The 18,610-nt window shown below is 41.9% G+C and overlaps 2 protein-coding genes across 2 annotated transcripts in view; both read left to right on the plus strand.

Moving 5' to 3' along the window:
• Positions 1-556: 556 nt before the first annotated feature.
• Positions 557-2,794, plus strand: LOC118121167 (claudin-1). The gene is made up of 4 exons (XM_035176876.2): positions 557-934; positions 1,320-1,484; positions 1,974-2,052; positions 2,162-2,794. Exons 1-4 carry the CDS (start codon positions 733-735, stop codon positions 2,325-2,327), a joined length of 612 nt encoding a protein of 203 aa, XP_035032767.2. The 5' UTR covers positions 557-732; the 3' UTR covers positions 2,328-2,794.
• A 3,171-nt stretch (positions 2,795-5,965) lies between these two features.
• The window catches only part of p3h2 (prolyl 3-hydroxylase 2), a 59,826-nt gene continuing 47,181 nt past the window's right edge, over positions 5,966-18,610 (plus strand). The window contains exon 1 of the mRNA XM_035177400.2: positions 5,966-6,630. Within this exon, the coding sequence (XP_035033291.1) occupies positions 6,220-6,630 (411 nt within the window). The 5' untranslated portion in view covers positions 5,966-6,219. The remainder of the gene's footprint in view (positions 6,631-18,610) is intronic.

Consider the following 18,610-nt stretch of genomic DNA (forward strand, 5'->3'; position numbering starts at 1 on the left):
AAATTCTATCAGAATATTTAAACCAGTATGGTGAATAGACATGATTTGGATGATGGGGGGATGTGAGACAGGGACTTGGACTTTTAAATGCTTTGTTTGCTTTAATTGTCTTTATCATCCGTCGCTGAGTCATGAATGTTTATTTGCTATTTGATTGTCTGATTGTGACTGAGCTGTAGGATGAAAGCTGGAATATTAGAGCATTTCCCACAAAATGTTTTCATGAAATATAGAAGAAAGTATTTATGTATTTTGAGCATGTGTTGTTAAAGTTCATTTGTTCGTAGTACACTTACTTATATTGATACTTTTTTTAAATTTAAAAAATGTTTGAAATGAAAACCTAACCTAAAGCAATGGCTGCTGAGAAGTTTGCATGACTCCGAGGTGGAGGCTCTTTAAACAGTTTAAACTTTTCATCTTGTGTATGACTCCTTTTTATTCAGGGGATTCTGTATTTACCAACATGCTCTGATAAGACTTCACATGAACTTCCCATCATCCTCTGCAGGTGGAGGACAGACCTCCTGTGCGTCACAGCCCTGGGACTTTAAATAGACTCTGCAGCGGAGCGCGTGTATAACGGTCTGAGGAGGTGAGAGGAGCCACTTTGAACAGACTTTCAACTTCAGTCTCCTCTCCTCTCTTTCTCCTTTATTTAGATTTTTTTTAAAAAGCAATTTCCAACCAAAGTTCTCGGACACTTTTCCCTTGCTGTAGCCGGGGTACACGATGGCCAGCTCGGGCATTCAGCTCCTGGGGTTCCTCCTCTCTCTGGTCGGTGTCGCTACCACGGTGGCCGCCACCCTCATGGTGGAATGGAAGAAGCAGGCGCAGGGAAAGACGCACCGGGTGTACGAGGGTTTGTGGAAGAGCTGCAGCGGCAACGAGAGAACGACGTGCGAATCCCACGAGTCTCTCCTGAAGCTGCCCAGTGAGTTTTCATTTTTTACAACATCTCCTCCAGAAACCAGGCGCTGCTCGTTGAGATGCCTTCCACCGACAATAACTGTCTATAATTAGACTCAAGTCTTTGGGTTGATCTCTTCTGACGTGATGGCATCACATGAGGAATTTACACAGGATCATTTCTTTTTTATTCTACTGCTGCCAATCTCCTCCTTGTCTATTTTGTACAATTACATTTTTATTTCACCTCTATCGTTTGCTCTTGACAAAGGTTCATTTATTCCACGGCTTAAATATGAGTAACATGCAGCTTGTTGTAGAAAGAGACACAACCAGAGATTATGTCCATCGATCGGAGACTGTGTCAGTTTGAAGCTCACACATCTGTTCACATCTGTCTTCCTCCGCAGCCGAGGTGCAGGCGACCAGGGCCGTGATGCTGCTCAGCATCTTCCTCTCTGCTGTGGCCCTGCTGGTCGCCACTGTGGGGATGAAGTGCACGCGCTTCATGGATGGAAAGAACGAGAGCAAATCCACTACAGCCATGATCGGAGGAATCATGTTCATGATCTCAGGTGTGACTTCAGTGCTTTATAGTGTGGAGTGGGTTAGTTGACCCGAGGAGCTCGGACTGGGAACTTCACTATCAATTTCCTTTGCCGTGAATTTTAAATGAGGTTGTATTAATTTATTTGCTGTCCTTGATTTGATATTTTCTACTCTATAATTTGCTGTCTTTTAAATGTATTAAGCTTGTTGTCTTTGAACCTTTGTATTCTTGTTTTTGTTTGGCCTCTTTGAAGTTTTCCCAGTAACTTTACTACAATTAAATCAATTCATTGATAGCAAAATAATAATTATATATTAATTAATTATTTTACAGATTATTTTCTCTGTTCAATGTGGTGATAAACATAATCTCACACCATTATCCCACATGGACTTTAAGAAACTGGGATGGAATAATTACCATAGTCTTACAAGAAGATCAGTAGATTTTTCTGTTATTTGCAGTCTGAACTGATGAGGATTTGGGCTTTGATGAATGATATCTTCTTTTTCAGGTTTATTGACTCTGATCATCACTTCCTGGTACGTTAAAATGATCGTCCAGAAGTTCCATTCATCCAATCACCTGCAAAGGTACAGCAGTGAAGAGATGCCTTCAGTACACATGAACACACACACATACAAACTGATCTTGTAAACATGCACATGCATTTAAATGAGCGTGTATCTGTTTTTCTTGCAGCTTTGAGTTTGGTAAGGCGGTGTTTGTCAGCTGGGTCGGGGGCCTCCTCACTATGGCCGGTGGCACCTTCCTGAGCTGTCGTCGATGCTCACGGTCTGAATCTCCTGAGTCCAGAAACTCCAACCTCCACCTGCCCACCACTAACTCCAAGTCCAACTACGTGTAGTCGGGGGGAGCCGGGAGGCGACACAGTCCATCCAGGGGACAACTTCATTGTTGTAAATATACGAGCTTCATCCAGCCAGTCATTTCCATGTTGGTTTTTTTAGTCATGTCCATTTTAAACACATTGGACTTTGTCGGCCTGTTTGAATTCATATGAAATCATGATGTTTCTCTTCACAGCTACAGTGAAGAACACTTGTTTGAATAGTTTACAGTGGAGCTGTAAAGTTTTTCACTGTGTAGCAGGATTTCTGTACTTTTTTTTACAGTGTACTTTTGTAAACAGGTCATTTCCCTTTACCTCTTCAGTTTTACACAGACTGAATGTTTGTTTATGTTTCATGACTAAGGTTTTACATCTTTAGTCCCGTAACTCATCAAGTTGTTTTTCTACATTCTATGGAAATTACAAAGATCACAGTTTGTACATTTTGAGAAGAAAAAATAAAATGAATTTGTTTTCAATAATGTTGTTGACCTTGTTTTCAGATTGCATAGACATCTGTGTGTAACTCAACACATTTTGATTCTAGATAAAGATTTACTATTATAAATTATTTTAAATTAGATTAAGTACACTTTTATATGTATCTTTGTACACAACACAAGGTATTTAATGGTATCTGTTACAACTGTGCACTCTAATAGAGAATTTATTGGAATAGGGGAGAGGATTTCGGAATAATTCCAGCTTAGAAAAATATCATGTGTATCACAACTATTGCTTAAATAGTGACCGATAAAACTTTGTAGTACTTCTCACATCAGGTTGAAAATGAAACAACAAAAACAGATGTATAATCAAGAGGAAAGTATGAAGATAAGCATCATGTTAGAATCTCTCATGGGAGTGACTCACTTCCTGAATCCTCAGACAAAAAGTGAAAATAAAACTGGAGAAAATGGTAAACTGTGTGATGGAGGTATTTGTGGCAGTGGTGCTGTGTAAAGTAACCAGTCAACATCCTGGTCAATTCAACTTGTTGTTGTTTTGATGCTGGTTTTCATACTCAGAGCATTTTTGATTGAGTCCACCCTGTTTTAAACTTTATTGAACATTTGAATGAAACCGTTCCTCCTCCTCCTTGAGGAAAGAAGTTTAGCCTGAATAGTTGGACTTGCCTGGAGTTACTATAGTTTTATTAATATCAATAAGACTCCCTTAATCTATAGTATGTTCATTAGAAAAGAAAAGGGGCAGAGGAACAAAGAACTTTATTTAGAAGTTCAACCAATTTCCACAACCACAAATGTGATCAATCATTCATCACGTAGGTCTATGGAATTCAATACGTCTGGGACCTGATGAAACCTTGTGGAGTAAAACAAAGCAGCAGACTTTTTATTTTAATATCAGTATCAACTAATGCTGTACTTACATGCAAACAGACATGATGCAATCCAGCAACACCAACAGTCTCATAAGAAATATTGATTGATTCGAGTTATTGATGCAACTCTGCTCTCATTTCTTGAGGCGCTAGTCTCTTCTGTTTGTTGGGTCGTATTGTTTTAGTTATGACATTTCTGATATGATTTTAAAATGTATTTTACAAACTCTGTACAAACAAGCAGAATTGTTTAAATTGACTTCTTTGTCTCTTATGGTTTTAGTGTCTTTGTGCAATTAATGATCATTATGGACAAATACATTTAACTAATAAGATAAGAGTTTCTGTAAAAGTTCTACAATCATGGTGTCATTCTCGTAAAATCAGGAATGTTTGAGGCAAAAATGTAATCAGCTCACATGTCCAGTCTGTAAATTTAGTTTTACTGTGCACAGATACAAATACAAATAAAGTCTTTACAAACTTAATTCATCTGTATCAGAGAAACACCTAAGTAGATGTGAATCTTTTCCAGTAAGCCTATTTGTGATTCTGCAACATTATTCCACAAATTCACTTTATTTCAAATAGAAGATGGGAAGACTTCAAACGATGCACTGCACATTAAGGAGAGGGTTAAGAGTCTTTCAGGTGGACGATGACAGTAAAGAGAAAAGTTGGTGGGTTTTCTCTGAGACTGCAACTTCATGAATTTTCCTCCACATAAAACCTGTCTCCTGTGTTTTCTGCTCTCTAGTGGTGAAATCCACACGTACTAACTCTCACAGTTTGTTGTTAGGTCACATGATATGATCTTTTAAACAACCACACAGACGTGTTTCAGTCAGATTTCAGGCTGATTAAAGTTTGGACTCAGATTTAACTCTCACACACACGCTCGTGTAGAATGAAACAACACAAACACTCCTTATTGGTACACAGAGGTGCGTTACACCTGATGGACCACATATCTGTAGCTTCTATGCTTTCTATTCTTTCAAAGAGGCTGTTTAACAGGTTGATAGTGTTAATTTATTCAACTTTAAAGATTCAACGTTGTCCTGGATGTTTTCATGCTGTTACCAAACATTTCCTCAAGAGGGAGACATTGTATTACAGTGGACAGAATCTGACTGAACCTCCTGAGAAAAATAAACCGTCCAGAAGACAAGACAGCCAGAATTAATACACAACTGCATAGTTCATTATGAATCAAAATACTAGCATCTTTCAGAAATAACTACCAAGCAACTCACATATTTGAATCCTATTTCTTTTTATTTTTACTTAGTCTACCATGGATGGTGCTCAGTAATAAATGATCATTATTAAATATACTTAATCAAATGCAGTAACAATTAGGTTTTTCATCTTAATTCCCAGGACAGATGCTAGTTAGTTAGTTAGTTAATAGAAACATAACGTTATGCCTAAGATTCCTCAGCAGTGTATGAAAACAAAGTTATAAAGAATATAAAATGACTTTCCACAGACACATTAACTATAAATTTGGATTTAATATAGAAGTAAAATAAATAGCTTGTTCAGATAACAGTCACACTTTAATTTATCTAACTCTATCTTGTGGTTGTTTTTTGTTTCTTAGACTCATCTGTTTTTCAGGCACATCTCTGGTCACTTTATCTGAGGGAGGAACCCAAACTTTTTCTTCCCAATTTCCTCACATCTGCAGCTTTTAACATCTTATGAAACAAAGCTATCTGCCAGGCAAATCAAATATTTGAAACTTATTTATTTTAACTCTAATTTAGCCTCCCAGTGTATTTAACATGGATGGTGTCCAATAATACATGCTCATTAGTAAATATATTCAAATGCAGCAAGTTAACAAGGTTTCATCTTTAGTCCCTGGACAGATGTTAGTTGGTTAGTTAGTTCGTTATTTGAGTCAGTTAATCAAAACATAAAGTTCCTCAGTTTGAACACAAAGTTACAAAGAATATAAAATGACTCACCACAGACACATTAACTATAAATGTGGATTATAAATGTCTATTTTGTGATTGTTTTCAGTTTCTTAGTCTCATTTGTTTTTTCAGGCACATCTCGGGGTAACTTTATCTGAAGAAGGGACCCGAACTTTTTTCTTTCCACTTTCCACATATCTGCATCTTTGAACATCCCATGAAACAGAAGTTAACAAAGTTTGAGACCTTCATTATGAATACATGTGGTGCAAGCAGGAGCCGGATCAGCGGACCGTGTGTAGGCGGCTTCCTGCGGGGTTCCCTGAAGGACCCCCCGCCCCTCTCTGTGATGTCAGCCCCGCAGGAGAAGCTCCAGCTCCGGACACTTGAGGGGAGGAGTTAGGGGGAAAAGCGGAGAAGGGTCATAAGAAAATGTGTGTCCCCGACTGAAGCAGCGTTATTTCCGCCCTGCTCCTGCTGCCGCTGCCCCGAGTCCGCCTGAGAGAGAGAGAGAGAGAGGGAGGGAGAGAGAGAGAGAGAGGGACTTTTAAATGGACTGACCGTGGAGCCCCGGTGACTGACAGCCCGCTGTCCGCCTGAAGCCCGCTCCTCACGGCCTGAACCTCCGCAGAGGATGGATGTGAACTTCTCCCCGGCTGCCCTGTGCTCGGTGCTCCTGCTCTCCCTGGCATCCTCCGCCACGTTCCTGGAGCCCTGCGACCTCCTGTATGAGACCGCGGTGCAGGCGTTTTACTCCGGAGACTACAGCGGCGTGGTGCGGTCCATGGAGGCGGCGCTCAGCAGCTACACAGACGCCCGGAGCACCAGGGTCCGCTGCCGGCTGCTGTGCCAGGACCAGCAGCCGCTGGACGGGAGCTTCTCGGACCTGCGCTTCTTCGACGTGGTGCTCCGGAGAGCGGCGTGCATGGACGCGTGCATCGAGGAGAAGCTGGGCGCGCAGTCTGTGCACAAAGTCAGCGACGATGTGGTGCAGGACTTCCGCAGGAGGATCCCCTACAACTACCTCCAGCTGGCTTATCAGAAGGTAGGTGGTGGTGCTGGTGGAGGGTGCGCGTGTGAATGAGCTCCATTGTTCTCCTCTCAGCGGGGGGCCGGTTCCTCTCTGCTCCGGTCTTCATCATCTGCTTCATCACCAGATGCTGAGAGGGATGAGAGGAGCAGCTCTGTGTTAACCTGCTGCTGCTCCTTCACTTGGGTTACTGCGCACTGAGAGAGGAGGACACGGGCCAGGACCTCACTCATGTGCGGAGTAACAGAAAACATGTAGAGTGTGTGTCAGAAAACATGTAGAGTGTGTGTCAGAAAACATGTTGATACACACATGTAGAGTGTGTGTCAGAAAACACGTTGATACACACATGTAGAGTGTGTGTCAGAAAACCTGTTGATAGACACATGTGCAAGTTGAGAAACTGCTGCGTCAGCCTGCAGTTGGCACACAGCTACTGCTTCATTTCGCAAGACTGAAGCTTAGTAAATGTTGGCTTCTGTTGATTCTGATATTTATTGAAATACATTTACTGTACTCAACAATGAATGTAAAGTCAGATTGATGACGACGACCACATTGCTGATACTTTACAGGATATTTTAGGGTTAAACAACAAATGTATAATCTTCAAAGCTGAGTCATGTATTCCAAACATGACTGGTACGTTTTCTGTAAAGAATAAACTGAAACTTATATATTTAATCTTTCCCAATATCTACCAAGTGTAAAACCAGATTGATGAGGATTCCACGCTATAATCTGACAGTTAAGTAACAGGATGTTTTACATTCGTACAACAAATGTTTTCTAGGTTGAGGGTGATTGTTTAACATGGCAAACCTCATTGGAATGACATTGTAAAGAATACATAGAACATATGTATTTAAGCAAGTGTATGATAGGCATTCAAATACACAAATACAATGTACAATAGTCTATAATATAATAATCTACAGGCCAGTAATAGAAGTCTTTTGATAATGTTGAATCAGTGTAGAAACATAAATAATAATACACAGTCAAGCTAAAGCTGTTTATCTTAGTTTTTTAAAAGTTGTGCAACATGCAACAGTGTGATGTAGACGACATGTGTCTTCGTCCAAGCACCAAACACATGTCACAGGTTGTATCGTGTTGATTAGACCTATTTACAGGCTCAGTCGTCCGGTCGGAGCCGCCTCTGTCTACAGATGTCCGTACACTTGTTCCAGTCCTTTGTGTTTTACGGCTCCTCTGTGTGCGATGCTCTGTTTGAACATACCTCGGTTGGGCTCTTGTCTGCTTTGGCGGCTCCAGCTTTTTCTTTCCCTTTCCAGCCTCGTCTCTAATCCACAGATCATCTGCAAAGTGCAGTTAGGTATTAGACCCAGTTTGTCCTAATCTGCCACAAATTTCTCAATCTCTACTCACTAGAAGTATTTGTTGTTCGTTCTACATTTACACAAAAACAGCGTTTTCCCATCAAGCCCTTTTTTGGCGAGGACGTTGCTGAGGACTGTGCGTGGGAACTCACTGAGAGACAGATTCAAATGTAATCACTTATTCAGACCCTCTGCGTCTTTATACTGCACCAGTCCCTCAGGAGCAAGAAATTCTGATGTTTCCATTCTAAGAATATTTGCTTTCAGGTTTGTGCATAAAGTACGAACATCATCCATTTGATGGATGTCTTTTTTTTCCAAGTCGGAAAAACTCTGTTGTTTTGCATTGATCCTGCATCTATTTGCAGGGATTTGTTTCCATGCTCTGGGTGTGTGACAAATGTCCCAATGTCTTTGCCTGCAGAATGTTATATCAGACTGCCAACTGATGAAAAGTGTAACTTGATCTCTTCAAACAACTTTACATCCGTCATGCAGTTGTACAATAAGATGTGTGCAACAATGATACAGTGATTCCTGTATCCGTCCCTGAACAGCACAGTCAGGGTCAACCTCGGGTCACTTTGTTGGGGGTGAGGGTTGGAGGTGGTACTTTCAGTGTCTTGAAGTGAAGCTTGGATACAACAGTGACATGTTAGTATAAAAAATAATTCACTCAAGCTGTGGATGTGTTTTATTCATTTCTTTTCTCACCTTGGTAAAAGTAAGAGGGTGATGATTTAACCCAGTTGGAGCTGGTGCGCTGGCAGCATCTCCTCACATGAACCTGAGACCCAGTCTTGCCGGTGACTGCAGACCAGCTTCCAATGTGCGGGCGATGACACACAGCTTCCACTGCTCAGAAAGTGGCTGGGGAGTTAATCGGCCCTGTCTGGTTCCTCAAATTTTTTTTTTTCCTGAATCGGCAGAGAAAGACTAAGAGCTGATGTTATCCTCACATCAAAGTGAACGCTTCTGTCTAGACACGAGCGCAGACACGGCCTCACACAGAGACACTCACTTAGCTGTCAAAGATGTTGCTCATTTATTTAGCAGAGAATTTATGATTCCTCCACAACATCTGTGTGGAGGAAAAGTGGCACATTTTAGTTTTTCTTGAATAAATGTTGGTGCTGATCCGTGTATTTCGGCCTCTCCCTGTGTTGCTCTGTGCTTCCTGGCGTGTTGACGTCTTTACGAAGTGAGGACATGGCAGCACATCAAGGACGATCATGTTGATCTTAACATGGGCGAGGAGAGGCCGAGATGGAGCGTTCCTATTGGCCAAGCCCCTTAGAGTGCATCACACCAATCGGTGTGTGTGTGTGTGTGTGTGTGTGTGTGTGTGTGTGTGTGTGTGTGTGTGTGTGTGTGTGTGTGTGTGTGTGTGTGTGTGTGTGTGTGTGTGTGTGTGTGTGTGTGTGTGTGTGTGTGTGTGTGTGTGTGTGGACCCTCACATGTGTGTTGATATGGTGGTGTTTGTGAAAATAAATAACATTCCTGCAGTATTTAACATTCCTGCGTCACACGCCCTCTCCCTGACAGCCTCTGGCACAATGCTGCCATTGGGTCTGTCAGAGTTCGGCTCCACAGTCACCAACTGTTCTCCTTCACTCAGGCTGCTGCGTATGTCCCCAGCTCGCCCATCGTTTAGCCTGGCAAATATTTTATTTTCCTGTTGTGGTCTGTTTGCTTTTCTAAAAAAAGGGGAGACACGCCACCTTTTGCAGGTATTAAAGGGAGGCTTTTGTAGCTGCCTGCACATGGGCGGGACCTCGATGACCTCCGCTGATCTCTGCCGCTGTCCGCACGGCTCTCACTGCAGTCGCCCGACTGCTGAGCGATCAGAGGCCATGAACTGGCCTCAGGGGAGGGGAGAGATTGTGTCTCCAGCTGCTGGATCTGTGATCTGACAGAGCTGCTATTTCAGGATTGTGTAAGGGCTTAACAACCTATGACTATATCAGTTTTTTCTTATTAGAAATAAATGAAAATTAGATAAAAACCATTAAGCCAATATACAAAAATAAAACAGTCTTTTCATTGCTTCACCTTTTATTGCTGCAGACATTTTCTAGTTCCTATTTTCTTTTGGCTGCACGGAGACATAACATGCTGCTGAAAATCTGTTGAAACAGTCAAATCCTTTTAAGAAATTTTATTCCTGAAAATCTGTTTAAACTGATCAGCTTTAGTTATAAGAGGCAAAGCAGAGACCTGAATCTACCGACACTCTTCTTGTCAGTCATTACAAACTCAAGCTGTGCAGCCAAGCGTTCGTCAAAACCACATAACTTTCTTATAATTTGTCGTGGGGGTCCCAAAGTTTCCCACGATGCCAAATATGTCACAGTGAATTTTGAATGTGTATAGAACAAGGGAGTTTTGGGCTTGAAAGTTTCACTCAGTGTAAACTTGTAGCTTCAGTGAAGAGCTGGAACCACACGGTGCAGAAGTAATAAAATGTTTGATACTGTGGGAGAGACAAAAATGATCTGAAACAAACTTTAAGCTTCTTGGTGGAAAAGTAAAACGTGTGTCTTTCAAAGTATTGACAAAACACGTTTTGGTGAAACAATCTTATACCTCTTTTATATCAAAATTAGCAGGTGTGTGCAAGTTTTTTTAAATGCAGGCAAACAAAATTGCCAATGCCTTTTGAGGGAGTTTGCCTTTCTGTTTTTGTCCCCCTGCTGAGTCATGTTTGACGTCACGAACATGCCGGAAACTGAGAAGCTCTCTCACCTCGCTGTCTTGCCAATGTTGCATCTTGCAGGAGAGTAAGAAAAAAGCGCTGTTGCATGTTGTTCCCAACTTTAAAAAAACTCTAAGTACCAATAACAAATGGCTATTTCTACGCCAACGGCAGGAAGTGCAGTACGTGTCCTACGTGCGGCGTCAGTGTCTAGACTGCAAAAATTAAGAAGCAGAAGAAGAAACTACAATGGCCACTCAGGTGTATTTTCATCAGTATCGATTGGAGCTGGAGCTGATTTAAAAACCTTTGTCCTTTTGACCCGGGAGTGAATGCAGGTTGTATCCATTCTCATTGCAGACAAAAGCCTGTTGTGTTCGACCAGTAGAAAGGGACTTCACAATCTATACAATCTTACTTCACAAGGCGAGGATAGAAAGCAGCATGTCATCCATCTTATTGCTAAACTTTCAGCTTCGCCTCCTTTTCCAAAATTCTGTCCTTTTGAAATATTCTACACAGCGAGAAACTTGTCCTCTGCATTCAAATTGTTTAGGAGTAAGATACACACTGTTGTCGTCCTCGTGTGTGTGAATGTGCTGATGTCACAGTGAAGTGTGTCTCATTATAACCACACACTTTGCTTTACAAGGCTGCCAGCAAAAATATCATTTCTGATCATGATCCGGTTCCTCTCAGGTTTGAGGGCTCGGGGCGGCAATTCCCAGTGATTAAGGGGGAGTGTTGACGCTCCGTAATGATCCTGTTGACTTGCTCATCCTGTGTGTTCAGTTCAGAGTCATCAGTCTAAATGTGGCAGCAGTGATGTGAACCAAATACATCAAGTCTCCAAAAAATGTGGAGAGTTGGCAACCAACTGCAGAATGTGAGCCGACTGTTATTTAACACTCACGTCATTTTTCTCTTCTAATTGAGTCATAGAATGAAGAGCAGCTTTCTCATGACTTGATTTGTCTTGGGAATCAAGACACATGATTCAATAACCATCCCATCATCGCTTTGTTGTGAGAACTTCAGCCACGGGCCTCCCAGCACAATGTGGAAGGTGAGGGTGAGTCAGGACAGTCTTTGAGGGCGACTGATGTTGTGATCCATCTCTGGCATTTTCCCTTTTACTCCCTCTGCTTCCAGTTTAGGTCAAGTTGAGCCCCAGTAAGGAATTTTAAACATTGTGAACATTTGAGTGGAAACAATGAGCAGATTTTGCATTGACAGAGTTGAGAGTGAGTGAGTGAGTGTTTGTGCTGTAGATGAGAATCACATGTTGTTGTCATCTGCAGCTGATGGAAGGGTCCAGACACAGGGAGAGTGATTGGTTAAAGCAAAGCAGAAAACGCTCCCAGTCGCTCAGAGGCCGCCGGGTCAGATTTGTTGATATATATTTTTTTTATGAATCAGCGGGGTCGTTATGAAGTCATCCTCTTTACAAAGTGTCTGGAAGGAGACGAGATGACGTATTAGACGAGATGACAGTAGAAACCTTTAACTCACATTGGTTACGCAAGAGTGACTCAATGAAAAGTTCTACAAAGCATTTGTGATGCATAAAGCAGCTCAGCATCAGGGACATAGATTATCTGCATGATAAAGCTAACATAGCTTTCAGGACAGTAACATATGTTACCTTTAACCTGGTGCTCACGTGTTGATTGACCATAATCATTGGTAACAGATTCAGTTCTGTCGGTGAGATGACTATCAAAGAAACATCTGTTTATTTTACTGCCTGTGGCTAAAATACAAAAAAAGTACAATATTAAAATGCCTCCAAGTCCTCGGTCATTAAAAACGTTATAATATAAATCATATTAATGATGGGGAATGGAGATGCAGAGCTTTGCCATACTGGATGTTACAAATATGAATATTTCTCTGCATCCCTTTCTCCGCTCCACACACCTGTCGTGCCCTGCGGCTGCTCTCCTGGCCCTGACCACTGAGCTTTGCCCAGACGGCCAGACATTGTGGCACTTGGTTGTGCCAAAGGTCTTCTGCATGACTGGATTTGATGGGATAACGCACCACAGGAATGTGGGGGCATGCTGTGGAGTAACACACCGATATTGTTCTCGCCCTGATTAACAATTAAATGGTGACGGGGAGGAGGAGGCTGATTAAGGATCAATCCTGAAAACACTGCAGTGGTTTGTGAGCTGGGATGCGACGGCTGCTGGTTGTGGAACTTGGCTTGAAGGTGACTTTGTGAAACGCTGGCATCTTTGCAAAGTGTGAGCAGAACAGCAGATCAGCCAGAAGCGGGAGCTGATGACAGTCAAGAATCTTTTGATTCAAGCTCCAAACCTTCACTTTTGAAATGAATTGAGATATTTATGACAGTGACTGTATTCTGACCACAGTTTTCTTCAATTTATGGAAGATCACAACATCCCAGGTCACACAAAGGGAGGATTTGGACCAAGACTCAGTTTTGAGATCCAACCAGCTGGAGAGCAGCATTCATTTTTGAGTGTTTCAGTATACTTGGTTGGCTACTACAGATTCCTTATGTCTCTCTCTGTCTGTGTGTGTGTGTGTGTGTGTGTGTGTGTGTGTGTGTGTGTGTGTGTGTGTGTGTGTGTGTGTGTGTGTGTGTGTGTGTGTGTGTGTGTGTGTGTGTGTGTGTGTGTGTGTGTGTGTGTGTGTGTGTGTGTGTGTGTGTGTGTGTGTGTGTGTGTGTGTGTGTTACTCAGTGTGTTTGGTGATTATCAGCCTGGCCAAAGACTCCTGGGTGTCTGTGTGTAGAAATCGGGGCTGGGATGGAAAATCAAGAGTTTGCCAGGCATCTGCTCAGTCTCACTAGTGACTTGAGCTATGCGTTGGCTGCTGCAGGGTACAAACAGACAAACTACCTCTATATCTCATGTTCTCCTTTTGTATTTTATCTGCACATGGAAAAGTTTTGTATTTTGTCTTCTTGAATGAGAAAAGAAAGGCATCTTCACACCAAATTCTGGGAAAATGTCTGGTCAGAGAACTTTTTCTTTAAGCTCTAGCACCTCAGCTGAGCCGGACACTGGATGATCAGTGTTTTTTCCTTTTTTGTCCCCTTGAAACACAAAAACATTTGCTTCAGTCAAATGTCACACTGACTGCAAAGAAACTGAGGAGAGAGGAGTTTGCATGTACTTTTCCTGTGTCTCATGAATGTGATGACTGAAGTCAACTGTTCCGCTGCATCAGACAGAAGATGAGGTTGAACCATAGACTGTATTTAAAGATGGACGACGCGACAGGTCCCAAAAGTAAAGCTAAAGTTTCTTAATCGACCCCTGGTGGCTGGCTTCAGTATAGTTCATAAGTCCCGCCTCCTCCATGTTGGTGGATTGGACATGGAGCAAACTAAAAACTCTTAAGTACACATCAAATCTGTTTTTCTCAACGATGGTTTCTGTCGTTTTAGTTTAGTTCTTATCACACTGACGTATGTTCCGGTGTTTATGTTTCCATTAAATTTGTTTTTTATAAGTTATTTGATGCCATAAAAATGGGGTGAAGCATCACGATTGACAGCTGAGACCGTCTCAATTGGTCGGACCTCGTTACTGCTTCTCCATCTCCCGATCGCTACTGCACAGACTTTGGCTCCAAATGCGTGAGAGTGCAGTGTTATATGTTTACAGAGTATGTTGGAGTTGTGTCGTCCATGTTTATATACAGTCAATGGGTTGAGTTATTTATTCACCCATGGGTGTGTTTTATGCTGTAAACATAGCTGTTAAAACAGAAGTGGAAAGGGGCCTGAATACACTGACTAATTTGGTCTTTTATAGTATAGGATCTAGAGTCCACAGAATAAACCCATACAGTACTTGGCTGCGACAGGACTGTTGGCCCACATTTAATCCAACCTCTTATTCCACACAAAGAGTCAAATGTTCCTCAGTTTTGCTGAAGTGTCCTATATCCACCTCACAGCTTGTTCTGCACAACCTTGAGCTACTGTATAAATTGTGCTCAAGTTGCATCTGTCCTGGGCTGATCGCTTCTAGGAATCGGAGAGGGGGTTGGAAACTCAGGGGTGGAAACCACACAGAGGGTGGAGGGGTACAGGAAGTGAAATCTGTTCTGGAAAACACTGGAAAATGAAGCAATTTTCTTGAGTTTTCTTCTTTTCACTTCAGGTACACATGATTCTTCCCGTGCTGCCTTTCATCAGTTTTGACACAGATCCTAACAACAGTGTTTATGAAGTTAAATAAAGAGTTTAATCCGTGAAGCCCACGCCTAAGTCATATATTGAGCTGAGAGCTTCTCTATGAGCTGGATGAAATTTCATTTCAATCCTCCGCGGCAGGAGGTTTGTGTAATTTTGGTTTGTGGTCCCAGAAACCGAGACCTTGCATGGCCACTGATGATCGGAGCAGAGATCCGACAAAGTCATGTTCTCCCTTGTGCCTTTTTTCCACTGGCTTGTTGAAGCATGCTTTAGCCACGGCCCGCCGCAATGTGATCGCATGCGTTTCCACTGCCCCCTGACAGCAGATGGTAAATGATATTGTTCTGATATTTGTGCTCGGCAGAGGAGCCAAACAGTGAGAGTCTCCACCTCCTCGACCACGCTCTGTTGACACTGACTGGATCAGTGAGTCTGGGTCTCGCCACAATTCAGTAAAAGGATGCATGATGGGATGCAGCTGTATCGCTGTTTACGTCTTTCTCCAGTGTTAATGTCAACATACTGGAATGGAAGTAACTCGGATATCGTTTACATTTTGAGTATTACTTCTCCTATATGCTTGTACATTTTTTATTTGTTGCAGCAAGAATGTAATTACCTCGACCAGGAAGGTTTTGTGTTCTGCCCCCCTGTCATTTGGTTGTTTGTCAGGAGGATTACGCAAAATTGACTGAACAGATTTCCATTATAATGGGAGGAATGATGGGATGGGGGCCAAGAAAGGACAGTTGTCATTTTGGCACGGATCCGGGAAATGTTTTTGCACTTTCTTCAACATGGCGAGATCGTACGTTTTGGTCATTTTCACAGATTTCATGGGTCTTGATGAAAAATATCGGGCACATTTAGAGAACTGATATAAAAGTGTGTAACTTTATTGAATTTCAGGAAGCTTTTGGGCCTTGGTGGAGGTTTGTGCTCTACTAGGTGTCCTTGTAGTTCAGTGTATTTCCACTTATGGCACTTAGAATACACTACAGCTGAAATTATTAGTTAACCAAAGCCAAACATTCTCTGATTTCAGTTTCTCAAATGTGAATTACAGCGAGTTTTCAGTCAAATATGTTTGGGCTTTGGACTGCTATTTGAACAAAATGTATTTAGAGCTGCGGCCTCATGCTATGGGAAACTGATGTTTTCTACTATTTTCTGATATTTTATCAGCCATACAACTAACTGAGACTAAAGAAGAAAAGCATGTACAGACTGTTATCATGTTAAACTGGGTAAATGTTACACATTGTTGTTTTTTTTCCTCTCTGAATTATCAACCAGTGTTGAGACTGTGGATGAAAATGAGCTTTTTGGATAAATCCTCACATTTACATCATGTTGTCTCTGATAGATACATGAACAGAGTAAACTGAACAAAATGTGTTTTTCGTCACTTATATTCAACTTTGGGTCCTGTGTCAGATCCTCCTTCACATTTAGTTTTTTGACCCCACAGCTGTTTCCTGTAAAATTCTATTAGAAACGCTGATTGTTTATCCAGCACCGCTGTCGTCAGCCTGCAGGGCCACGGTGACTCAGTGGTCAACGTGTGCTTATGTGGCAGAGAGATGGGGAGACAATATTTGAATATTTCTTACATGTCAAAAAGTCAGCCTGAGATTGACTTCAGCCTCGTTCTGTCTGTCTTCTATTAAAAATGCTCCAGCACACATGTATTTATTTCACACCATGAAAAATCAACATTAAAGTTCTGCAGGAATCCGCCCTTCTCTAAACATCAGCTAGCTAAGTTTGACAGCTGGCACAGAGAAGGGGACAATTTCCATTAGGCAACCCCCCCTCCAACCTATGGCTGCCAAAGAATAATTCATCTTCGCAGGATTTCCAACTATTACCCCTGCTTGTGAGCTGCTTTGTCGTCGGATCTCAGCGTCTCGCCGCCCTGACACGAGCTGCCGGTAGATTCCCTGCAGGGAGGCAGGTAGTATTACGCCGACAGAGAACAGGGGGAGAGCGGCTTTTCATGATCTCATGTTGACCTGACACGTAGCGACACTGACCCTGCAGCATCTCCACATCTGGTTTAGTTCTCTGTGAATCGCAGCTAATAACAGTGCTAAACAGCACGGGGCACGAGGAGCCGCAGGCGTGTCTGCTTTATCAAAGTGGTGTGACAGCAGAGGGAGAAAGTGAGGGGGAGGCTGGAATGTGCGCTGAAGTACGTGCTTATTTGGTAGCACTTATGTCATCTTCAGCCAATTAGAGCTCCCTCCTGCAGGTCAGGTGATGAGGCTGTGACATTGGCCGTCAACATACTACTGGTCTCAATTTTGGAAGTAAAGCCGTCTACCAGTTGTATGAATTACACATTAACAGTGTTTTTTTTGTTTCACAGAGCTGCTTCATAGCCTCAAACTGCCTTGTGATTGTTGTTTCTACAATTATCCATGCTGCTTAAACTGAAATGAGGCAATTATTTAGGAAAAAAAAAATCATCTGTTTCTAAACTGTGTCCTCTAGAAAGTAGTTTTACAGCTTCCAGGAGGTGGTAAACAGGATATAACTGAAAGGTGTGCATGTGTAAATCTTTACTCAAAAGCAACCTCAGCCAAATGTCCTTACAGAGCCTTTCAAAAAGTAAATACAGGATTTTGGCCTGAGCAGCGGCAGGAATACGTATCACCTGTGAAAAGTTTCATGTCAGCTCCTGGTATCTCCTGTCCTGTTTTTAAAGATGAGCTTCACTGATGAATGGGGTGAAAAGTTAAACAGAAGGAGTTACTCGGGATGCAAAATTATTGTTATTATAGAGTTTAAAATAAATAAATAAATTGATTTTCTGGCCACTTTTACGGCAGGAAAAGCAAGTTTTGAAGACCGTATTGATGCTTGCAGTTTATAACTTTATAGGTTGATATGGTGATCTTGTGAGCATTGAGTGGCTTAGTTACACATTTAGCAGTTACAAATAGAGTTGCCAGTGTTCGGGCACCTAACCCCACCGTTTTGTAGCATCTACATAAAACCTATATGGTTCATTTTTGTGTATTCATCAAATAAAAAAGAATCTAAATTCTAAAATTAGAGTTGACTGGATTTGGTGCTAAAAGATAGGAAAAACTTTATGGATGTTTTTGAGGTCCACGATCTCACTGACCGACAGGTTAACGTGTTAGAGAGAGAGAGACAGAGAGAGAGAGAGACAGCCATGCAGGGCGCTGACAACTTTTCAATGAAGCAACAACACAAAACTTCTTTGGTGTGAAACATAGTGTGTAATTAAGTGCAGTAGAACAGTGAAGCTGGGAAATTGAATGCACTCTTCTCTTGTAATATGTGTAATCGGTAACACCGGTGTTGTCCTGAGTTTTATTACTGGTGCCTAGTTCTAGAAAAACAAGCCTGCGGCACCTCAATAAGTGCAGAAACAAATTTCCGTCTTTTAAATCATCAAAATGATTGTTGAATATGTAATTTTGTATACATCCCCTTCCAGGCCTGGAAAGTCAGCACACTGCAGGTTGTAAACTTTAACTGTCTTACATCAGATTACAGGTGTTGCATGTTTGGCACTAGTCAAATGTTTTTATAATCAGACAGTGTTTAGCATTTAGAAGAAGATGAGATAACCACAGACATGTTGTACTCATGGTTTTAAAAGTAGGTGTATTCTCTATATAATAAACCGTAAATATTCATGGTGTAGTCGAATAATTTACTCACTGAGGCTCATCACATCAGTGTGTAGGTCCCCACACACACAATTTCAACTTTTTTGGCTCCAGTTGTGATTTCAAGATAAAA

Source organism: Hippoglossus stenolepis, chromosome 14 (assembly GCF_022539355.2).
Source record: "Hippoglossus stenolepis isolate QCI-W04-F060 chromosome 14, HSTE1.2, whole genome shotgun sequence".
Classification (NCBI taxonomy): domain Eukaryota; kingdom Metazoa; phylum Chordata; class Actinopteri; order Pleuronectiformes; family Pleuronectidae; genus Hippoglossus; species Hippoglossus stenolepis.